We start from the raw sequence: 25904 nt of genomic DNA, 5'->3' as shown, positions 1-25904 counted from the left end.
GCAAAAAAATTCCCAGCTCCCCAGAGGCTGTCCTAGCACCCCGGTCATACAAATATTCATTAACGGCTTTTTCTTGTTGGAGCAGGCGGTCGAACATTAGGAGTGTTGAATTCCAACGTGTCGGGCTGTCGCAAATCAAGTGCCTCACTGGCATGTTGTTTCGCCGCTGGATATCGGCAAAGTGAGCCATGGCCGTGTAGGAACGCCTGAAATGGCCACACACCTTCCTGGCCTGCTTCAGGACGTCCTGTAAGCCTGTGTACTTATGCACAAAGCGTTGTACGATCAGATTACACACATGTGCCATGCACATGACTGTGGTCAGATGAGCGGGAACTGCTCAAGGCGGGAGACGGAGTGACGGATGGTTGAGAGGGGGCAAGGAGGACAGCAGTGGTTGACGTGGCTGAAGATGCTGGACCAGGAGGAGGATGGCGGCTTTGAGTTTGCGTGCTGCTTGTACTCATGTGTTGATCCCATAGGCGTTTGTGATGTGCGATCATGTGCCTACGCAAAGCAGTTGTACCTAGGTGGGTGTTGGACTTCACATGACTCAGTTTCTTTTGGCACAGGTTGCAAATGGCATCGCTGTTGTCAGAGGCAGACACACAAAAAAAATGCCACACTGCTGAGCTCTGCAATGACGGCATTCTGGTGGTGGACACAGCATGCGTCGATTGGCGTGCTGTCGGGCTGACCCCGGGTGCCGATGCATGCTGTCTGACTGTGCCACTAGCTCCTTGCGACGACCTCCCCCTGCTTCCAACTCATCTCCTCCTCCTCCTCTCTGTCTCTCCATCTGAACTTTCGTCCTGTTCTTCTTCTTGCCGAGCGGGCACCCACGTGACATCAATGGACGCATCGTCATCATCAACCGCTTCACTTGTAACTGACACCTCAGCAAAGGAAGCAGCAGCGGGTACAACATCATCATCACACCGTACGTCCGTGTGTAATGCTGCCTGCCTGAGACATATCCCTGTTATCTACATCCTCTGGCAATAATGGTTGCGCATCACTCATTTCTTCAAACGGGTGTGTGAATAACTCCTCTGACATACCAAGTAAAGCGGCTGTGGTGCTAGTTTTGGTGGTGGCGGCAGGCGTTGAGTGGTATCTTGAGAGGTGCCTGAAGCTAAGCTGGAGGAGGATGGTGCGTCGAGGTTCCGAGCGGAAACTGTAGAAGATTGGGTGTCCTGTGTTAGCCAGTCAACTATGTCCTCAGAACTTTTCAAGTTCAGGGTACGTGGCCTCTGAAAACTGGGCATTATTCTAGGGCCAAAGGGAATCACAGCACCACGACCACGATGGCCCCTGCGGGGTGGCCTGCCTCTGCCTGTCTTTTTTTGGATTAGTGGTACTATGCGTGCAAGCTACTGTGAGACCAGATATGAGTGGCACTGTGCAGTGGCAGAGGATGGCAGAGTACACGCTGTAGGCCTGACACACCCGCTTGAAGACCACTAACTGCTATTCAATCTATAACAGTGAAAAATAATTTTTCTTCGTAAAGGCACGCTATAGAGACACCAGATATGAGTGGCAAAGTACACTTGCAGCGGTTGGCAGAGCACATGCTGAAGGCCTGACACCCAGACGCTTGCAGACAACTAACTGCTATTAGATTACAGTGAAAAACCTTTTTTCTTTGTAAAGGCATGCTATAGAGACACCAGATATGAGTGGCAAAGTACACTTGCAGAAGTTGACAGAGCACACGCTGAAGGCCTGACACCCAGACGCTTGCAGACAACTAACTGCTATAAGCTTACAGTGAAAAACTTTTTTTTCTTTGTAAAGGCACGCTATAGAGACACCAGATATGAGTGGCAAAGTACACTTGCAGAGTTTGGCAGAGCACACGCTGAAGGCCTGACACCCACACGCTTGCAGACAACTAACTGCTATTAGCTTACAGTGAAAAACTTTTTTTCTTTGTAAAGGCACGCTATAGAGACACCAGATATGAGTGGCAAAGTACACTTGCAGAGTTTGGCAGAGCACACGCTGAAGGCCTGACACCCACACGCTTGCAGACAACTAACTGCTATTAGCTTACAGTGAAAAACTTTTTTTCTTTGTAAAGGCACGCTATAGAGACACCAGATATGAGTGGCAAAGTACACTGGCAGAGGTTGGCAGAGCACACGCTGAAGGCCTGACACCCAGACGCTTGCAGACAACTAACTGCTATTCAATCTATTACAGTGAAAAAATATGTTTCTTTTTAAATGTCAAGCTTAAGCTATTGTGACACCAGATATGAGTGGGCACAGTATCCACTGTGAGCCTTACACAGAAGCTGGCAGGCAGGCAACTGCATTTAGAAAAAAAAAAGCAGACTGATGTTCTAGCCCTAAAAATGGCTTTTTGGGGTGCTGTCCTTACAGCAGAGATCAGATGAGTCCTTCAGGACTGTAGTGGACACTGAATACCCTAGCCTAGCTATCAATTTCCCTATCTAATGAGCAGCAGCTACACTTTCCCTCCTCTATCTAAGAATGCAGCTTAAGAATGAATCTAAAATGGATGCTGTACAGGAGGTGGGAGGGTCTGGAAGGGAGGGTCTGCTGCTAATTTGCTGGAATGTGTCTGTTGACCGTGAGGCGCAGGGTCAAAGTTTGCTCAATGATGACGAATAGGGGGCGGATCGAACCGCGCATGTGTTCGCCCGCCGTGGCGAACGCGAACACGCTATGTTCGCCAGGAACTATTCGCCAGCGAACAGTTCGGTACATCACTACTCAGAAGTTATCCTGTGCTATGTGATTGACGTTTCAAGAACGATAAGGAATGCAGCCATCTTGTGGCGTGAGCATATCCATTTATATCATTTACATTGCATATATCGATAGGTTCATTTTTCATAGTGTAGCGGAGAGCTGATTTCTCGCAGCTATTCTCCACTTTAGATCCAAGGAAGGCTCAGGAACAAGTCATTAGTAAATCCACAGCAGAGTTTCCAGCAGGTAAAAAGGTACAGCGAAATCCCCACAGCACTCCCAATAACTGGACGACACACAGTTTCAGGAGTAGAACTGACAATCGTTTATTCCAAGGTTTCTTATAAAGCCTGCTCCCATGCAAGGGAGGGAACCACAGTAATTATGACAGTAACCAATGTAGTACTTGTTACCTCCCACACATCTCCTCCCCTCAGAGTGAGTCATAATCCCCTTAACTTGTCCAGTACTTTACCCCAAACTTGGATGTACCCCTAAACCATCACATATCCTTAATATTAGGGTACCGCTAGGTAGCCCTGATCTGGGTGAATATAATATCCAAAATTCACCCAGATCGGACCAGTGGTTCGGCAGTTACAGGAAGGTGAAGTTTGACCGACCGCACACGAGTTGGTATCCGAAAAGGGTTCCATGAGAATGGGCCCTGCGGTCGGTCTCCGTTCGGCAGTTAAAACAGACATTTATAACTGCCATCCATACTTTAATTCACCTAGATAGTGATTCGCTCATTCGGTACTTTGTAACTACCGAATGGGGATTCGTTAAGTCTCTCCGTTCGGCAGTTACGGAGCTCTGGAGGTCTCAGCGGTGTTTGGTGGTTTGAGTGTCCGATTTGAGTTCCAGACACTCGACGACAAAACACCGCTGAGATTTTCATGCGTAAGATGGCCGCCGCCACGTGTACGCATGCCGAATGGCGGCCACCCAGACACACTGTTAATGAGCCGGTTAACTTGCGGTTTGGAGAGAATGGGAACCTTAATTGCTGGCACACTTCTCTCCGGGGTGGTCTCTCCGTTCGGTAGTTTCCATAAGTATATAATACGGATGGAAACTACCGAATAACATATAATTCACATATTAAAATAGGCGAATGGCACTTTCAACATAGGAAAAAATATAACAATTACAGTCACACAGGCATTTTGCAGGACAGGCTTACTGCGTTCCGCTACACATAGATTTGTCTTCGATGATCATTTTTCATTGCCATATTAACTATATTATTTTCATTGGACACATTTGTACACAATGCAAGTGTTTTACCGATACCCTCCTCCTATATAAATTGCAGTGCATGAGAGCGGTGTTAATAAAGCCTGCTGATTTGGCTCCCTCTTGTGGTTCCATTGCAATATGGTATTCATTTTATTCCTTTAGAGATAGGATTTGAGTTTCTTTCACACATGTATATACAATTACTGGGGGTTTGGTTAATCATTCTACGATCATCTTCTAAGATCACCATATAGAACACTTTCAAATTCTTTGAGAGAGTGCATTTTTGCCTGATTGATAAGCTTTCCTTAAAGGGACACTCCAGGCACCCAGACCACTTTTGCCCATTGGAGTGGTCTGGGTGCCAACTCCCACGACCCTTAACCCTGCAACTATTGCAGTTTTCATAAACTGCGATAATTGCCTTGAGGGTTAACTCCTCCTCTAGTGGCTGTCTACTAGACAGCCACTAGAGGGAACTTCCGGGATTCTAGCACTGTGTGAGGACCTCCAGCGTCGCTAAAATCCCCATAGGAAAGCATTTTCAATGCTTTCCTATGGAGAGGTCTAATTGCCGTGCATGCCCATTAGGTTTCCCCCGCCGGCGGGCGTGATCGGTCTCCCCCACCGGATGACGGGGAGGAGCGTGGGCGGACCCAAAAGCAGCACCGAAGGACATCGGCGCTGCCTCAGGTAAGTCACTGAAGGGGTTTTGACCCCTTCAGCAACCGGGATGGGAGGGAGAGGCGACCTGCAGTGCCAGGAAAAAGATTTGTCTTCCTGGCACTGGAGAGTCCCTTTAAGAAGTGAGTTTTCAATGATTTTTTTTTAAGGAGTGGAGACTGGGTGAGAGTCTAACGGAGAAGGAAAGTGAGTTCCACAGGAACGGTGCAGTCCTGGAGAAGTCTTGAAGGCGAGCATCAGAGGTGGAATTACGGACAGACGGTAGACATAGGTCTTCGGCAGAGTGTAGGGGCCCCGATGGGACATACTTATGTATTATGGATGGCTGGTAGGGTGGAGCAGCATTATATAGAGAGATTTGTAAACAAGAACCAGAATTTTATATTGATCCCTATAGCTTACAGGAAGTGGGAGGTGCGGGCGGACAGAAAGATAAGTCTCGCCGCCACATTAAATATAGACTGTAATGGGGCAAGTTGGGAACACGTAAGACCACTGAGAAGCGGATTGCAGGAGTCAAGGCGATAGAGGACAGCGGCATGGACCAGCACCATAGCCACATCCGGCGTGAAATAGGGGCGGATGCGAACCATGTTTTTGAGATGGAAGCGGCAGAATTTGGCGATCGACTGGAAATGAGGAATGAAGGAGAGGTCTGAATCAAAGAGAACACCTCGGCAGCATCGAATGTTGGATACTCAACTCTGATCTTTAGCACGGTGGCTTCTGCGCAAGCCACGCGGTCATGTTACTCTCACCATGCCTATTTTCTACGAGCATACAGTAATTCGATAACATAGCGGTACAAAAACATAAAATCCACGATGGGGAGCAAGTTGTTCAGAATGTATAAAACGGTGTGTTATATGGGCTGATGCCAATTATGTTTATAAGTCTGGCATATTATATAGTGGCTTCTGCGTAAGCCCTCAGGTTGTTTGTTGCTTGCCTAACCTATCGTGTGCAAAAATAAAGAATTAAAAAAAAAAAAAAAAAACACCTCGGCAGCGAGCCTGCGAGGTAGACCTGATGGTATTCAGAGCTTATATTAAAATTGAAACCACAATGGAAACAAAACTGATTTTTTTTTTTGCCATAGATTTCAGATTCACTTTCGAAGCCTGACAAGTCCCACTTTAGTTAATAGCCCTGTCAGTTCCTGTATGGTCTGAAAGCAACACGTTATATATTACGGTCATATGTCCACCATGTAATTTAATACAATGTGAGTTAGCCTCTATTAACTGGTCTGGATACTCTCTATTCTGTATGACTTTAAATAATAAATAAATAAATAAATGAATAAAATAAAAATTTAGGGAAGAAGGGTGTGTGGCAGAATGACATTCAGTTTGTCTCTACCAGGGTTATTCAACAAAGGTTAGTAAAGTGAAAATTCTAAGTGATTTCAAATTTAATGAGACACTTCACGCACCAAAACAACTTAATCTAAATTAGCCCCATGGAGGCAGTCTTCTCGAACGGTTTAATCCCAATGTTGATTCCAGTGCCGATCTCAGGTACTTTATTAGCGATTTTAGACATATTATGAGATTTGAGGGAAAACAGAATTTAGGCAACATGCCACAAAACAGGATACTTGCCACAGAACAGGTTACTTGCAAATAATAAAGAATGTCTGTAATTTCCAGGTAGGGTTGTAACAAAGGCAGGTTGGTATCAAAGGCAGGCTGGTAACGGTGGAAGGCTGGCAACAGAGACAAGCTGGTTTGAAGTATACATAAGGGTGGAGCAGGTTATTGTTAGGAGCAGGTTTGAAGGTAAGTCTAGAGCAGGTTGGTATGGAGCAGGTTTGAAGGTAAGTCTGGAGCAGGTTTGAAGGTAAGTCTAGAGCAGGTTGGTATGGAATAGGTTTGAAGGTAAGTCTGGAGCAGGTTTGAAGGTAAGTCTGAAGCAGGTTGGTATGGAGCAGGTTAGAAGGTAAGTCTGGAGCAGGTTTGAAGGTAAGTCTGAAGCAGGTTGGTATGGAGCAGGTTAGAAGGTAAGTCTGGAGCAGGTTTGAAGGTAAGTCTGAAGCAGGTTGGTATGGAGCAGGTTAGAAGGTAAGTCTGAAGCAGGTTCACAGGTGCCAGGATATGAAGTGGTTCAGGGAAATCACCAACTTCAATGTAAAGGCCCTGTTGTGAGCAGGGTGTAGCCTTATGAAGCCTCTTCATTAGTCCCGGTAGGTGAGGATGATAAGGTGACTGAGGAGATTAGTGGCTAGGGAGGCCACTAGAGGCAAGAAACAAGTATTACATGAAATAATAACAGAGGAAAATGAAACATGTTCCTGGTTGTCAGCCTGACAGTGCTATTAAAAGATATATAATGTAGTATTCATCATCATTAATAAGCGTGCTATTGTAAGATATATAATGTAGTGTTTATCGTTATTAATACAGCGTGCTATTGTAAGATATATAATGTAGTGTTTATCATTATTAATACAGCGTGCTATTGTAAGATATATAATGTAGTGTTTATCATTATTAATACAGAGTGCTATTGAAAGATATATAATGTAGTGTTTATCATTATTAATACAGCGTGCTATTGAACGAAATATAATGTAGTGTTTATCGTTATTAATACAGCGTGCTATTGTAAGATATATAATGTAGTGTTTATCGTTATTAATACAGCGTGCTATTGTAAGATATATAATGTAATGTTTATCATTATTAATACAGAGTGCTATTGAAAGATATATAATGTAGTGTTTATCATTATTAATACAGAGTGCTATTGTAAGATATATAATGTAGTGTTTATCATTATTAATACAGAGTGCTATTGAAAGATATATAATGTAGTGTTTATCATTATTAATACAGCGTGCTATTGAACGATATATAATGTAGTGTTTATCGTTATTAATACAGCGTGCTATTGTAAGATATATAATGTAGTGTTTATCATTATTAATACAGAGTGCTATTGAAAGATATATAATGTAGTGTTTATCATTATTAATACAGCGTGCTATTGAACGATATATAATGTAGTGTTTATCGTTATTAATACAGCGTGCTATTGTAAGATATATAATGTAGTGTTTATCGTTATTAATACAGCGTGCTATTGTAAGATATATAATGTAGTGTTTATCATTATTAATACAGCGTGCTATTAAAAGATATATAATGTAGTATTCATCATCATTAATAAGCGTACTATTGTAAGATATATTGTAGCGGAGAGCTGATTTCTCACAGCTATTCTCCACTTTAGATCCAAGGAAGGCTCAGGAACAAGTCATTAGTAAATCCACAGCAGAGTTTCCGGCAGGTAAGACGGTACAGCAATATCCCCACAGCACTCCCAATAACTGGACGACACACAGTTTCAGGAGTAGAACTGACAATCGTTTATTCCAAGGTTTCTTATAAAGCCTGCTCCCATGCAAGGGAGGGAACTACAGTAATTATGACAGTAACCAATACAGTGCTTGTTACCTCCCACACATCTCCTCCCCTCAGAGTGAGTCATAATCCCCTTAACTTGTACAGTACTTTACCCCAAACTTGGATGTACCCCTAAACCATCACATATCCTTAATATTAGGGTACCGCTAGGTAGCCCTGATCTGGGTGAATATAATATCCAAAATTCACCCAAATCGGACCAGTGGTTCGGCAGTTACAGGAAGGTGAAGTTTGACCGACCGCACACGAGTTGGTATCCGAAAAGGGTTCCATGAGAATGGGCCCTGCGGTCGGTCTCCGTTCGGCAGTTAAAACAGACATTTATAATTGACATCCATACTTTAATTCACCTAGATAGTGATTCCCTCATTCGGTACTTTGTTACTACCGAATGGGGATTCGTTAGGTCTCTCCGTTCGGCAGTTACGGAGCTCTGGAGGTCTCAGCGGTGTTTGGTTGTTTGAGTGTCCGATTTGAGTTCCAGACACTCGACGACCAAACACCGCTGAGATTTTCATGCGTAAGATGGCCGCCGCCACGTGTACGCATGCTGAATGGCGGCCACCCAGATACAATGTTAATGAGCCGGTTAACTTACGGTTTTGGAAAGAATGTGAACCTTAATTGCTGGCAAACTTCTCTCCGGGGTGGTCCCTCCGTTCGGTAGTTTCCATAAGTATATAGTACGGATGGAAACTACCGAATAACATACAATTCACACTTTAAATAGACGAATAGCAATTCAACACAGGTAAAATTATAACGAATATAGTCACACAGGCATATTGCAGGACAGGCTTACTGCGTTCCGCTACATATATAATGTAGTGTTTATCGTTATTAATACAGCGTGCTATTGTAAGATATATAATGTAGTATTCATCATCATTAATAAGCGTGCTATTGTAAGATATATAATGTAGTGTTTATCGTTATTAATACAGCGTGCTATTGTAAGATATATAATGTAGTATTCATCATCATTAATAAGCGTGCTATTGTAAGATATATAATGTAGTGTTTATCGTTATTAATACAGCGTGCTATTGAAAGATATATATAATGTAGTGTTTATCATTATTAATACAGCGTGCTATTGTAAGATATATAATGTAGTGTTTATCATTATTAATACAGAGTGCTATTGAAAGATATATAATGTAGTGTTTATCATTATTAATACAGCGTGCTATTGTAAGATATATAATGTAGTGTTTATCGTTATTAATACAGCGTGCTATTGTAAGATATATAATGTAGTGTTTATCGTTATTAATACAGCGTGCTATTGTAAGATATATAACGTAGTGTTTATCATTATTAATACAGAGTGCTATTGAAAGATATATATAATGTAGTGTTTATCATTATTAATACAGCGTGCTATTGAACGATATATAATGTAGTGTTTATCGTTATTAATACAGCGTGCTATTGAAAGATATATAATGTAGTGTTTATCATTATCAATACAGCGTGCTATTGTAAGATATATAATGTAGTGTTTATCATTATTAATACAGCGTGCTATTGTAAGATATATAATGTAGTGTTTATCGTTATTAATACAGCGTGCTATTGTAAGATATATAATGTAGTGTTTATCATTATTAATACAGCGTCCTATTGTAAGATATATAATGTAGTGTTTATCATTATTAATACAGCGTGCTATTGTAAGATATATAATGTAGTGTTTATCATTATTAATACAGCGTCCTATTGTAAGATATATAATGTAGTGTTTATCATTATTAATACAGCGTGCTATTGTAAGATATATAATGTAGTGTTTATCGTTATTAATACAGCGTGCTATTGTAAGATATATAATGTAGTGTTTATCATTATTAATACAGCGTGCTATTGTAAGATATATAATGTAGTGTTTATCGTTATTAATACAGCGTGCTATTGTAAGATATATAATGTAGTGTTTATCATTATTAATACAGCGTGCTATTGTAAGATATATAATGTAGTGTTTATCATTATTAATACAGCGTGCTATTGAAAGATATATAATGTAGTGTTTATCATTATTAATACAGCATGCTATTGTAAGATATATAATGTAGTGTTTATCATTATTAATACAGCGTGCTATTGTAAGATATATAATGGAGTGTTTATCATTATTAATACAGCGTGCTATTGTAAGATATATAATGGAGTGTTTACCATTATTAATACTGCGTGCTATTGTAAGATATATAATGGAGTGTTTATCATTATTAATACAGCGTGCTATTGTAAGATATATAATGTAGTGTTTATCTTTATTAATACAGCGTGCTATTGTAAGATATGTAATGTAGTGTTTATCATTATTAATACAGCGTGCTATTGAAAGATATATAATGGAGTGTTTATCATTATTAATACAGCGTGCTATTGTAAGATATATAATGTAGTGTTTATCGTTATTAATACAGCATGCTATTGTAAGATATATAATGGAGTGTTTATCATTATTAATACAGCGTGCTATTGTAAGATATATAATGTAGTGTTTATCGTTATTAATACAGCGTGCTATTGTAAGATATATAATGTTGTGTTTATCGTTATTAATACAGCGTGCTATTGTAAGATATATAATGTAGTGTTTATCGTTATTAATACAGCGTGCTATTGTAAGATATATAATGTAGTGTTTATCGTTATTAATACAGCGTGCTATTGTAAGATATATAATGTAGTGTTTATCATTATTAATACAGCGTGCTATTGTAAGATATATAATGTAGTGTTTATCATTACTAATACAGCGTGCTATTGTAAGATATATAATGTAGTGTTTATCGTTATTAATACAGCGTGCTATTGTAAGATATATATAATGTAGTGTTTATCGTTATTAATACAGCGTGCTATTGAAAGATATATAATGTAGTATTTATCATTATTAATACAGCGTGCTATTGTAAGATATATAATGGAGTGTTTATCATTATTAATACAGCGTGCTATTGTAAGATATATAATGTAGTGTTTATCGTTATTAATACAGCGGGCTATTGTAAGATATATAATGTAGTGTTTATCGTTATTAATACAGCGGGCTATTGTAAGATATATAATGTAGTGTTTATCATTATTAATACAGCGTGCTATTGTAAGATATATAATGTAGGGTTTATCTTTATTAATACAGCGTGCTATTGTAAGATATATAATGTAGTGTTTATCATTATTAATACAGCGTGCTATTGAAAGATATATAATGTAGTGTTTATCGTTATTAATACAGCGGGCTATTGTAAGATATATAATGTAGTGTTTATCATTATTAATACAGCGTGCTATTGTAAGATATATAATGTAGTGTTTATCTTTATTAATACAGTGTGCTATTGAAAGATATATAATGTTGTGTTTATCATTATTAATACAGCGTGCTATTGAAAGATATATAATGTTGTGTTTATCATTATTAATACAGCGGGCTATTGTAAGATATATAATGTAGGGTTTATCATTATTAATACAGCTGGCTATTGTTAGATATATAATGTAGGGTTTATCATTATTAATACAGCGTGCTATTGTAAGATATATAATGTAGTGTTTATCGTTATTAATACAGCGTGCTATTGTAAGATATATAATGTAGTATTTATCATTATTAATACAGCGTGCTATTGAAAGATATATAATGTAGTGTTTATCATTATTAATACAGCGTGCTATTGTAAGATATATAACGTAGTGTTTATCATTATTAATACAGCGTGCTATTGAAAGATATATAATGTAGTGTTTATCATTATTAATACAGCGTGTTATTGTAAGATATATAATGTAGTGTTTATCATTATTAATACAGTGTGCTATTGAAAGATATATAATGTAGTGTTTATCATTATTAATACAGAGTGCTATTGTAAGATATATAATGTAGTGTTTATCATTATTAATACAGCGTGCTATTGTAAGATATATAATGTAGTGTTTATCATTATTAATACAGCGTGCTATTGTAAGATATATAATGTAGTGTTTATCATTATTAATACAGCGTGCTATTGTAAGATATATAATGTTGTGTTTATCGTTATTAATACAGCGTGCTATTGTAAGATATATAATGTTGAGTTTATCGTTATTAATACAGCGTGCTATTGTAAGATATATAATGTTGTGTTTATCGTTAATACAGCGTGCTATTGTAAGATATATAATGTTGAGTTTATCGTTATTAATACAGCGTGCTATTGTAAGATATATAATGTAGTGTTTATCGTTATTAATACAGCGTGCTATTGTAAGAGATCTAATGTTGTGTTTATCGTTATTAATACAGCGGGCTATTGTAAGATATATAATGTAGTGTTTATCATTATTAATACAGCGTGCTATTGTAAGATATATAATGGAGTGTTTATCATTATTAATACAGCGTGCTATTGTAAGATATATAATGTAGTGTTTATCATTATCAATACAGCGTGCTATTGAAAGATATATAATGTAGTGTTTATCATTATTAATACAGCGTGCTATTGAAAGATATATAATGTAGTGTTTATCATTATTAATACAGCGTGCTATTGTAAGATATATAATGTAGTGTTTATCATTATTAATACAGCGTGCTATTGAAAGATATATAATGTAGTGTTCATCATAATCAATACAGCGTGCTATTGAAAGATATATAATGTAGTGTTTATCATTATCAATACAGCGTGCTATTGAAAGATATATAATGTAGTGTTTATCATTATTAATACAGCGTGCTATTGAAAGATATATAATGTAGTGTTTATCATTACTTCCGGGCCATTCGGGAGCGCCATTTTTTCGGTACTTTTTCCCCACTTATGTATTTGTGACTTTTATGAGGAATGTATATTAAAGTGTATTTCGTGCGGCGTGCGGCTGATTGTGCTGGGATCTGAGCGGTACTTTCACAAAGTATGCGCTCAGACCCCAGCTATCGTCCGAACCGTCATTCGGTACAATTGTACGAATAATATATAAGTTATGGATTTTTAAGTAAAAAGCCAGTTCTGCTGTACGGAGGGATAATCCACTTAACAGGATATTCTTATGGGAGTATCCCTCTTGTGCATGGTGGGAGATGTCCTGCATGTTCAGTTCACCATGTAGTCCCCTACTGTGCAACCCCTGTAAAGTAATTAAGGAAACCCCTTGCATGGGGTACCACATAAATACTGGAGCTTGTGAATAAAATTGTCAGTTGACTCCCAGAACTGTGTTTTGTCCGGTTACTGGGGGGATTTGGGATATTGACTTCATTTTCAGCACTTTCCTTGGATTACCTTCTTTTACCAGCGGAGATATTGGGATTTAATATTGCAGCTTCGCTACAGTAATATTCTGCATTCTCTCTGGTTTCCCCACTCTGAAATGGCCACACGGAGCGCAGAGCTACTATGTCACCATTTAAGAGGAACAATCTCCTTCTGACTGCATTCTAGAATTTCCTTAGTAAAGAAATATAATCAGGGCTCAAATTGTTTATTCTCCACTAGCCGTAGGCCAGTGAAAATTCAGCTCAGAATATTTTCGATGAATTATATTAATCCAACAGGAATAACGACAAGTAGCAATTCAACTGTCACCAAAGAATCTAGAAGGGAATATCATTAGTGCACGGTATGTGGACAGCCCTACATTAAATAAACAAATTAATATTTACCAAAGCATTAACATTCATACACACCCGCCTTCACAGAAATTATAGTCATAAAGAATCATTGTAAGACTTGTCATTGTGTTCTTTATTATTTTATATCTCAAAAACTGGGCACAAAATAGATTGTGAGCTATTGGGCAGAGATTTATTTTACTTTGAAAACATGTTCGTACAATTCTCTAGTACATTGAACTTCATTGTATTATTTCCACGTGACCAGCATCATATAACTTTACAAGCTTTCCCGATGAATTAAATTATGCTGCTAACATTTATTATATATTTTTAACTTATTTTTGTTTTTTTTATACGGAGAACAGTAGCACACGGCAGTGTTACCTTTTCATCTGCCCAATTAGGTATTCCAATAATGTAATAATATGCTATGTACAGTCTACGCTAGCCTACGTAAGAACAGAGATTATTGGGTTGGGACATTAACATAATTAGACGACCCCAAACTTCAAATACAAAATTTTCATTTAAAAAAGCAATAAGGGAAGGTGAGGTGAATTTACATTCGAAAAGTTAGTTTTAATGTTATGACAAACATGTAATACATCTATCAATAATAATTAGATACTTACACGCACAAAGGGGCAAAACTCTGGAGCAGGGTGTCCCCTAGAGTTCAATAGTCCAGTCAAGTGCCCTTTTATCAGACAACACAGTAGTTACAACCCATGCAGGCTAAAAGCTGTTTTTTTTTTACCAATAAAGTTAATATGTATACTGGTATATTGGGGTTGTATGCTATAGAAGCAGACATTCTAGGGTAATGTTATGGAAGTGAAGCAAATTCTGTGAAAACCAATGGATTGTACCTACTGCTTTTTTTATTGTTATAAAGACTTAGAACTGCTCTTTAAACAAAACCCACCATTGAGTGATGAAAGGTCAACAGTTTTTAGTTCTAAATGTTTAAATAAGTATAATATACATGAATGCCCGGTCAACTTGGTAAAGTCCGGTGATTATTGGAACCAATTTTGTAAGGTACCCATCGCAACATGTTGTTTGTGTAAGCATCTTCCTTTGTTATTGTGTTGGATTTCATCCAATGTCCTTCCCTCCAAACATCCATGAATTTAGTATAAAGAGTCTTTTGTTTATTTTCCCTTCTTCCATTTGAGTACTAGGTACATGGAATTTAACCTACCAAGTGTTAAGGTCTATCATATGGTCCATGGACATGAATGTACGGAGTGTAACCTTCAAATAGTACATGGAATTTAACTTACTAAGAGTTAATCATATTGTCTGTAATGGCTCCATCAACAGTATTCTTTAAATTGTCTATCTGTGCTTGTGATTCCGTGCTTTGGTTATCAGAATCTGATTGGTTGACTGACTCCTGTGATCCTGTTTCATCAATATTGGAGACGGTTCTGAAGCTTGACTCACTTCCTCCATCACTGTTCTGCAGTTGCAGTAAGGCTCTTTGCCTCATTAGGCTATCATCACTCGTTTTAGCCTCCAGGGAATTGTTAGGCCTTGTGGTTTTGTTGGAAATTGCATTCTTTTGGGGTTCATCATAACTTAGAGACAAGGTAACTGTTCCACTTCCAAAGCTTACTTTCTGCTTGCAAGAGCGAACTCGATCTCCATCAGACAATTGTTCCTCATGGGTGCTCTTGTTACTGATTGATGATGAAGGTGTTGAACCTGTTGAGCCACCCAGGCTGTTGGACTTCTTATGAGACACATTACTTCGTCTCAAAGTCGCCCTGGCTGCCACTTTAAAAGCATGAGCTACAGTGCTGCAGCGGACCTCTTCAATGGTGTTTCTGGAAGGCTTAAACAAAATGATGTAGACTTTGTTGAAGAAGATGCAAGCTAACAACCCAAAGCTCGAAGCCAAGATTGCAATGACCTCAACTGCAGATACAAATTTCCCATACGTACTTGCGTAAGCAGGAATGAATGATATCCAGACAATAAAGAATATAAGCATGCTAAATGTAATGAACTTGGCTTCATTAAAGTTCTCTGGTAACTTTCTGGCCTTGAAAGCGAAGAAAAAGCATATAGCAGCCAGAAGACAAGTATAGCCAATTAGGAACCCCAGAGCCATCAAGGACCCTTCATTACATGTTATAAATATGATTTCATCATCCAATTCTATATTCTTGTAGCTTTGCGGAGGCGCTGTGTACAGCCATATAATGCAAGTCACTACTTGCACGAAAGTACACAGAAATACCAAGAGAAATTGAAGATTAACACCCCACCACTTCCGCTGAAAGCTGGTAGGAATCTTTGCTTCAAAGACAAGTAGTATGTGGTTGGTCTTCACAAGAATGCAGGAGATGCAAAGAACAAAGCTGATGCCGAAAGCTGGTTGTCTCAACCGGCATGTCCAATCCTCTGGCTCTCCAATAAAAAACAAAGAGCTGGAGAAACAACAAAGCAACGAGAACAATAGAAGATATGATAGCGCTCGGTTTGTGGCCTTCACGATGGGAGTGTTGCGGAATTTGATGAAGACACAAAGAACAAATGATGTTAGGCAGATCCCCAAGACAGCAAACAAAGTGAGAGCTATTCCAAAGGGTTCTGTCCAAGACAAAAACTCGATTTGCTTTGCGATGCAGACTGTGTGGTTTTTGCTGGACCAGGAGTCGACGGGACATTTTTCACATGCACTGGCATCTGTAAGAAACAACGTGACATGTATGTTATGATCATTGCAATGTATGTGCAGGCGGATCTAGTATTTATTCCATACTGAGAAACAAACAAAAGCAAAGCAATGTAAGAGATTTATCAAAGTGTCACAGAGAGTTTTGCACCTTTTTCTGGCCATATTTTGGCACTATTTGTTAAACCTGTATTTTTTTTCACCTGTTACTTTTAAGACTTAATGAAGGTGTAGGACCTGTTGAGCCATCCCAGCTTTTGAACGTTTTATGAGATACATTGCTTCGTCAGTAACCGTGTCGGGCACATTACAAGCATGTCTTACAGTGCTGCATTTCTGAATGTGCACAATTGTATCAGCAACACAACAAATGTATTGATCTTTCAATTAAGTTTTGCATCAAAAACAGTATTCTGTTTAATTTCTCTCCATCCCCTCCCCCCCCCCCCCCCCCCCCCGGCCCCAAGAATGACAGATTTCTGTGAAATAGACTTTTCAGTGAAACATTGAGGAATTTACCAGAGACAAGCCAACACTTTTTAGATGGGATTTAGAACAAGGAAGAAGGAAAACTGAAAAATAAATATGACCGTGCCGCTTTGGGCTGTGGGGATGGGTTCCTTTCTGTCCATATGGATATTTTGTTCTGACAAAACTTCTGCCACTAAAAGCATAAAACTGAAACTCACCACATATATTTATATAACGGGAGAAAGGGAGACATGATATGGACAGGAGTAAAAGGGAGGTGATACAAGGGGGATAAAATACATGTTGTACTGCGAATGGAAGCCAAGATGGACAGACAAGCTGAAGTACAAGCCACGAGAAACACAATGGGAAATGAAAAGTCACAAAAAAGACAAACAGACCACAACTGTGGAAACGGGGAACGGAAGAAACAAAAAGGGGGAGGACAATGAAGGCAATTAAAAGCCACATTGGGGAGTGAACAGCGTAGATAAATAAAAGCAAACTAAATCGAGAAAGTGATCAAACGGACTATCGTTTTTGCATTTATAACTTCATACTTTATATCAACTTATCACAGACAGGATGAACATTATTTTATTATAATAAGATAAACTCCCACTTTGCAGATTGCTTTTAGAATTTAAGTTTTAATATGAATTCTCTAGCACCTAAATTGAGTGGGCACCACAATTTGCTAAGCAGAGAATTACATACTGTAATACATTCCTTTCTAAAAAGGCTAAATAGTGAATTGCTGGAAGAAATAAAGTGGTTAAAGAATATGATATTAAACATTCAATTATTTTAAGAATTCACCATTAAAATAGACATACAAAATATTAGATACAAAGTGCAAACCACATCACCTTTCTTTAGTAGCTGTGCAAAGTTGAGTAATAAAATACCTCCAAAACAAAAAATTGGCCATATAATGGTAAATATAATAAAACTCCCCTAGGTGGCGCTCCTGCTCAGAAAATGCACACTAAAATCCTAGATGATACAATTTGAGCAATATATATTATATGGATTTTATATCGTTAGTACTTTTAGGTAAATACTACCCCCTACTGGAGATTTTTTTTGTACAAAAAAAAAAAAAAATGAAGATTAGGGCTTCTAGAGTGATCTGCTTGATTTCTACAAAACAAAGATCACAAAATCTAAATTTAACATTGTTACAAAAAAGCTGTGTTTTCTGTTTGCTTGTTCATGTGATAAGTGCGTATTATGACAGTATGTCTGGATTCCGTGTTAGACTAACTGTCTTGGGGCAGTTTCCTCACCAGTCATGGCACCGAATGTACTGAATCTATTATTTGTGAACTCTCTAATAATTCCTCTCTTTTTATCACTATAAAGAGATCTGAGATTTTACTTTAACAAATGAAAGTTATGACATTTAGACTGTACCTGTCTCATCTGCGTATTCGCCATCGGGACAGTCAACGCATTCGAAGCAGCACGTCGGCTCCCCTTCAATGATCCCCTTTCGGGTACCTTTGTGGCAGATTATGCTGCAGTTTGAAAAGGGGACCTGTGGGAATAAAGGATAATTAATCAGCATTTCAGAAATGAGACAAAGCAAGCAGTAAGTAATGCTGCCCCATAACACAGGTGAAGCTGTGAAGTGAGCTGGTGGGGGGTAGGTGCCCTCCCCCACCAGCAATTTGAGCGATGCCGGTAGACTTGGCAATCTGTTGTAGCGAGTTCTAGGTTTGGTCTGTCACTTTAACACCACTTTCAAAGCTCTTAGTCGAAACCTATTTTAAAGAAATTTTAAAGATGACAGTCACCGGAGCCCACTAAGAGGTAATGTCAAAAAACAAAAAACAATTTACCCAATATTTAAAGTCAAATCCGACATAACTGATTTAGCAAACTTCTTCCCTAAAATATCAGTAAAAATCTTCTTTAAAGCACTATAAGTCTAGTAGGAAGATTTAAAGGGACTCAACGATGTTATTACCATCTAGCGTGGGCAACTGATCGATAATTTTCTGCCTTTAAGCCAGTATCATGTGAGGTCAGCAAAGCAGTCACAATCTGAATATCACAGAACTTCATTCTGCTGGTAACGTTGCAAAAGTCAGATAACAGTTTCAACTTAAAACCTGATCTTATATTTGTAAACCTGGTCAGGTTCTAGACAGATGACTAAAATAAGCTAAGAGCATGGGTGCTATTAATAGGTGACTGGTGGCATGTGGAATATAATATAACCTATTATTTTGCACATGGACTTTGCAGTGAGTGTGACAGGGTGTGTGTGGTTCTTTATGGCACCTCTTGGGAGGGGAGTGGGGGTTGTGGTCAGTTACAGGTGACCAGACTAAGGACTTCCACCCAGGACCAGGTCAATGATGCCATTTTATTCATACTGTTAAATGGAGCTAGAACAAGATATAAAATAGAATATCTGTTTTTGTTTTTGAAAGCAAAACCTAATAAAGAGATAGCAGGGACCATGAGTAAAGTATGATAATGAAGGGATGAAGGATTTATACTGGTATTATAGACTACTTTCACACCTTGTTAATGTTTGCATATTTTTGGTAATCTATGAGGCCACCAGTGTGCATCTGTCCCCCTGTAAGTCTGTCATTTAGGGGAACAAAGAGACTAGACAGACATTTAAGGGAAAAGGGCCGGCTGGACAGACAGTGGGGACACAATATAGCCTGTCTGCTTGTTTTACATTGTCTGACCAGTCCATTGTAAATGCACTTCCTGCAGTCCACAAAAGGCCTCTTGTAGTAGTTGGACTTGACGTGGCACAGAGAGGATACCGGCCCCTGCCCCACAGACATGAAGAGAGGACACCAGCCTCTGCACCCCAGACAGAAAGAGAGGACATGGGTCACTGGTCCCCAGAGAGAAAGAGAGGACACTGGCCCCTGCTCCCCGGACAGGAACAGAGGACACTGCCACTTGCTCCCCAGACTGGATGAGAGGACACTCCAACCTGCTCTCCAAACAGGAAAAGAGGTCTGTGGCCCCTGCTATCCAGACAGCACAGGTGTGTGTGGGGGGGGAGGGGGTGGGGGGGGGTGTCTAGACTCTACTCTTGAAGGAAGTGCATGTCTCCAGGTTCTATGACCTAATGGTGAGATTGGTCAGAAGACATTGATGTAGTCTTCTCCACTTTCACTAACCTCTTGAGAGAATCCACTCCACAGCATCTTGCTTTCATTGATGAATAGCCGTTCGCCCATTTTGGCATAGACATTATAGTGGCCAATGTCTTCAAATATCACCGAGCCATCTTCAGCTGACAAGTGCCAATTGATAATTGTGTAGTTTCCCACAAGGTCTCCAAAGTCATTGAAGTCCACTTGTTCCCCCATGTTATTGGTGAAATTGAGGTGCCGCAGGTGTTTCAGAACCTAGGAATGTAACAAGAAAGTTCTTATACTGCCACATGCAATAACTCTCAGCAATGCAAACCTTTTGTCTGCCCTGTCCAGGGCCAGAGATAGAATAACACAATAGTGCACAAGCAATCAAAATGGACATCTCATGAGAAAGCAAAAACCAGAGATGAGAAACCTGTTCTATTGATCACTTAAACCTTAATCTTTACCTGCTCTGAAAATTCACTTCTTTAAGAAGGTGTATCAGTTACACTGATGACAGCATTTCCTTCGTAACCCACCTTCTTGAGTCACTTTACCCCACTACCTCTAAAACGTAAGGTCTTTTGAGCAGGGCCCTCAACGCCCCCTCCCCTGTTCCAGCTGCTTCTTTGTTGGTCCACCTATGGTACAGTGCTGCAGAATTTTTTTGAGCTTTATAAATAATAATAGTAACACTGTAACTATGCCTGTTATATGAATTAACCCGGTATCTGTTGCATAGCATCACCCTAACCAGCAACAAAGACTAGAAACAAAATATAAAAAATAAATATGTACAAAGCAAAGTATATTCTCTATATAGTTACATAGGTGAAAAGAGACTTGCGTCCATCAAGTTCAGCCTTCCTCACATATGTTTTTGCTGTTGATCCAAAAGAAGGCAAAAACCCAGTCTGAAGCGCTTCCAATTTTGCAACAAACTAGGAAAACATTCCTTCTTGACCCCAAAATAGCAGTCCGATATCTCCTTGGATCAAGCAGCTATTACCCCACTAATTAGAAATTATATCCCTGTATGTTATGTTTTTGGAAGTATTTATCCAATTGCAGTTTAAACATCTGTATGGACTCTGATAAAACCACCTCTCCAGATAGAGAATTCCATAACCTTATTGCTCTTACTGTCTGTATGTATGTGTCTGTCTGTCAGTGAGTATGTGTGTGTGTGTGTGTCTGTCTGTCAGTGTGTATGTGTGTGTGTGTGTCTGTCAGTGTGTGTGTCTGTCTGTGAGTATGTGTGTGTCTCTGTCAGTATGTGTGTGTGTCTGTCTGTCAGTGAGTGTATGTGGGAATGTGTGTGTCGTTCAGCAAGTATGTTTGTGTCTGTCAGCAAGTATATGCGTATCTGTCAGTGAGGGTGTGTGTGTCTGTCAGTGTGTGTGTGTCTGTCTGTGAGTATGTGTGTATGTCTGTCAATGAGTATGTGTGTGTCTGTATGTGTGTGTCTGTCAGTGAATATGTGTGTGTGTCAGCGGGAGGATCAGATTTGGCACAGGGTGGTAGAGGGGGGTGCTGTGGTTAATTAGAGGGAGGGGCTGGGGGGTTTATACTGTACTTTTAAAAATAAACCTACGTTTCTATGAAAATTTACGATTTTTTTTTTCGGCCCACATAAACTTTGTTTATGTGGCCCGATCCAGACTTTGAGTTTGACATGCTTGATTTAGGGTGTAAGTTGCTTGTGCATTCTTGACACCGACGTGCATAACTTTGCATTTCTCTACATTAAATTTCATCTGCCATTTTAGTGCCCAGTTCCCCAGTCTATCCAAATCCCTCTGCTGCAAAGCAATATCCTGCTCACATTTTATTACTTTACAGAGTTTTATCTGCAAACACTGAAATATGGCTTTTAATGCCTTTTTCAAGATCATTTATAAAATATGTTAAATAAAAGGGGTCCCAAAACAGAACCCTGCGGGACACCACTTACCACTTTTGTCCAGCCTGAAAATGTACCATTAATGACAACTCATTGTACTCTATCCTTAAGCCAATGTTCTACCCAAGAACAAGAATATTCATCTAGACCAATTTCTTTTAGTTTGAAGACTCTATACACTGAGTGTACGCTGAGAGCTGTATAATATTGATGATACTAAGTGAACATTCCATACTAACGATCTTCACGGGGACTGTAATGCGTACGTTTGGGTTTTTATCTAAATGTTTTTATTGATATATTAAATAGGTTACATCAGCATGCGACAGCAGTTTTCTTTGTTTATGTCAACAATCTGAATGCAATGGGATAGACTGCAAGAAGGAAAACAATGAGATTATTGATTGAGAAGGGGCAGATTTATAGATGTTAATCTCAGAGACAGGCTAAGGAGTGTCACCCCCCTGATCTCTGCAAAAAAAGTTATATAGTGAGTGTCGGATCTGCACTGTAACCCCTGTAAAAAGTGTCAAACATTTCCCACTCTATACACCTGGAGTAAGCAAAGCTCAAAGCATATGTTTTATTATTTGGGATTTAAAACTTTAAAAGGAATCCTTTTTAAAATCTCTTATTACTTTAGATTAGTTGTTTTTGCATCTTCTATTGCTTTATAAAAGAATGCACAGCTCCCAAGCAGAGGCAAAACTCAAAACCACCCTGGTGCGAAAACTGCCCTTGGCCTCCCATGCTTCTCATTCTAGCCCCAGCCCCTCCATGTCTCTCGTTCCCCCACCAGCTCCCCATGTGTCTCATTCCCTCCCAGCCCCCCATGTGTCTCATTCAACCCCCAGTCTCTCCATGTGTCTCATTCTCCCCCCATGTGTCCCACTCCTCCCATGTGTCTATTTCAACCCCCAGCACCTCAATTGTTCTCCCCAGCCCCCCATGTGTCTCATTCAACCCCCAGTCTCCCCATGTGTCCCATTCAACCCCCAGCCCCTCCATTCTCCTCCTCAGCCCCCGATGTGTCTCATTCAACCTCCAGCCCCTCCATGTGTCTCATTCCCCCATCACCCACAAATGTATCATCCTCCCCACTTCTCCATGTGTCCCTTGCTCCCCCCAGCCCCTCCATAGGTCTCATACACCTTACCCCAGCTCCTCAATGTGTCTCATCCCTTCCATGAGTCTCATTCGCTCCTCCATGTGTGTAATCCTCCCCGTCTGCTCCTCCATGTGTCTCATCCACTCTCCTCTATGTGTCTAATTACCACCCCTCCATGTGTCTCATCCCCCCAGCCTCTCCATGTCTCTCATCCAACCCCCCAGCTCCTCCATGTGTCTCATCCCCCCCAGCCCCTCCATGTGTCTCATCCACCCCCCCAGCACCTCCATGTGTCTCATTCTCACCCCCAGCTCCTCCATGTGTCTCATTCTCACCCCCAGCTTCTCAAAGTGTTTTCCCCCATCCCCCTTCTTTCCTGTACATGCTCTGTATCTGCATGTAGCATGACAGCATTGCTGTCAGTGAGCATTTCCTGTCAGACCGCAGTCACAAACCAGCGCTACACGCTACATGCAATGACTGGCAGGCAGGGCCGGCGCTACCTGTAAGGCGACCACCTAGGACGCACCTTAGCAGGGGGCACCGGATCCCTGTGCCCGGAGTCCCCGCTGCGGCTCCTTATGCTGCGTCGCCTGAGTGCTTTTACAAGCCCCAGGCGGCGCAGCACTGCTGTATGAATGGCGCCGCCCGGCCACGCTACAAAGGCAGGAAGTTAGAGTGGGGTAGGGACAACTGAGAACTGAGGGGGGGGAGTAAAGAGAACTGAGGGGGGGGAGTAAGGAGAACTGCGGGGGGGGGGGGAGTAAAGAGAACTAAGGGAGGGGGGAGTAAGGAGAAATGAGGGGGGGGGAGTAAGGAGAAATGAGGGGGGGGAGTTAGGAGAACTGAGGGAGGGGGGGAGTAAGGAGAACTGAGGGTGGGGGGAGTAAGGAGAACTGGGGGGAGTAAGGAGAACCTAGGGGGGGAGTAAGGAGAACTGAGGGGGGAGTAAGGAGATCTGAGGGGGGGAGTAAGGAGATCTGAGGGGGGAGTAAGGAGAACTGGGGAGGAGTAAGGAGAACTGAGGGAGGGGGGGAGTAAGGAGAACTTAGGGGGGAGTAAGGAGAACTGAGGGAGGGGGGAGTAAGGATAACTGAGGGGGAAGTAAGGAGAACTGAGGGGGGAGTAAGGAGAACTGAGGGAGGGGGGAGTAAGGAGAACTGAGGGAGGGGAAGTAAGGACAACTGAGGGAGGGGAAGTAAGGACAACTGAGTGGGGGGGAGTAAGGACCACATGGGGGGAGTAAGGACCACATGGGGGGAGTAAGGACCACATAGGGAGGGGGGGGAGTAAGGACCACATAGGGAGGGGGGAGTAAGGACCACATGGGGGGGGAGTAAGGGCCACATAGGGAAGGAGGGGGAGTAAGGACCACTGAAGGAGGGGGGGGGGGGTAAGGACCACTAAGGGGTCTGGCAGAAGGAGGACCACTAAGGGGGGGGGGGGGGGGAGGACCACCAAAGGGAGGTAAGGAGGGAGGACCACTAAGGAGAGGGGAGGAGGGTAAGGACCAATAAGGGGGGAAGAGGATAATGACCACTGAGGGGGGGGGAGATTACCACTAAGGTGGTGAGAGCACTATGGCACAGAAGGGGAGAACACTGAGGGACAGGAGGGAAGGGGAAATCACTAATTGACTTGAGGGGAGAGCACTATGAGCATTTTGTTTTTAAAATAAAGAGCTGCTTCCCTCTCAGTCCCTATCCTACCCCACAAACCCTCTCGTTTACACTACACACATACACAATGCATCCCCCCCCCACACACACAGAAACATACAATGTATCCCTACACACACACAGACACACCCGAAACACACAATGCATCCCTTACGCTCACACAAACACTTATTCTCGTACACACAGAAACAAAATGCATCTCTTACACACTCAATGCACCCCTTACAGACACACACTGCATTTGTAACGAAAAGCCCTGTTTTAACAAGCTTCAGAGGAACAGCATTTCGTTTAAACATGCGTATGTACACCTATTTCATGCAGTTCCAAAGAACCGAACAAAACTACCGAAGCACCCGACCTCCCACTGAGGTCGTGTGCCGCTCATTTACCTCCCAGACCTTGCGGTTAACCGCAAGGTAATTGACGAAAAGGCATTGTGGTCCTCGTTCGTTTGACGAACACGTGGCAGTCGCCATTTTAAAATCGTAGAACGCTCAGCGGTGGCAAGGCAGCAATCCTCTGGAACTATTTTCTGACAATTATTCCGCCACCCACCGCTGATAAGTACCGAGCCCTCGTTCATACGGTTAATATCTCCCGAACACGTTCATCACTTTGCCGTTCGGGACTTTCCTTTCACACAAGACATACCGACTCCAGGTAGCTACAATTATGGAACTCTTTTCGGATTGAATTTCACGATCAACCGGTGAACTTAAACTTCACTCGACGATATTGAGAACTGTGTTCGTGGGATCAGATCCAAGCTATCTGGGGGTATGTGGAACAAGGGGAATATGTTTGGTTAAATCTAAGTTATAGATTTTAATACCGTTTTGTAAAATATAAAAAGGACATGTTTTTCTCTACCTGGAGATAATTAGGTTCTCTGCAACCACTTAAGTTAATTATCTCCAGGATAGAGAGGAGGGGTTACACTGTTACTGTGGGTGTGTTTAATAATTGTACTGTACACTGATTAGTGCTGTATATTCTGTTTCAGTCTTCCACAAGGTCCCATGTGGGAGTTCCCATGCTGGAAGACCATCATAAAAGGGCTGTGTTTGGCCATCAATAAAGCAGATCGTTTTACCCCTTCATGAAGTCTCGACTCATGTTTGGGGGATTGGGAGCTTTAACCACTACTTCACTCTTTTCAACTTGGATTTCGGGAGATGCTACAAGGATCAGCGCTGCACGGATAGCAGGATCTTTTACAGCATTCAATTACACACACA

At 40.8% G+C, this 25904-nt stretch overlaps 1 protein-coding gene across 1 annotated transcript in view; it reads right to left on the bottom strand.

Annotated features, from left to right (window-relative positions):
* Positions 1-14401: 14401 nt before the first annotated feature.
* The window catches only part of CASR (calcium sensing receptor), a 226746-nt gene continuing 215243 nt past the window's right edge, over positions 14402-25904 (bottom strand). The window contains exons 6-8 of the mRNA XM_063446317.1: positions 20013-20243; positions 18271-18394; positions 14402-16394 (exon numbers count right to left, since the gene is read on the bottom strand). Of these exons, the coding sequence (XP_063302387.1) occupies positions 14983-16394; positions 18271-18394; positions 20013-20243 (1767 nt within the window). The 3' untranslated portion in view covers positions 14402-14982. The remainder of the gene's footprint in view (positions 16395-18270; positions 18395-20012; positions 20244-25904) is intronic.

This window comes from Pelobates fuscus, chromosome 1 (assembly GCF_036172605.1).
Source record: "Pelobates fuscus isolate aPelFus1 chromosome 1, aPelFus1.pri, whole genome shotgun sequence".
Classification (NCBI taxonomy): Eukaryota; Metazoa; Chordata; class Amphibia; order Anura; family Pelobatidae; genus Pelobates; species Pelobates fuscus.
Note: the sequence above shows the minus strand (reverse complement) of the source record. Positions and strands in the feature narration are given on the sequence as shown.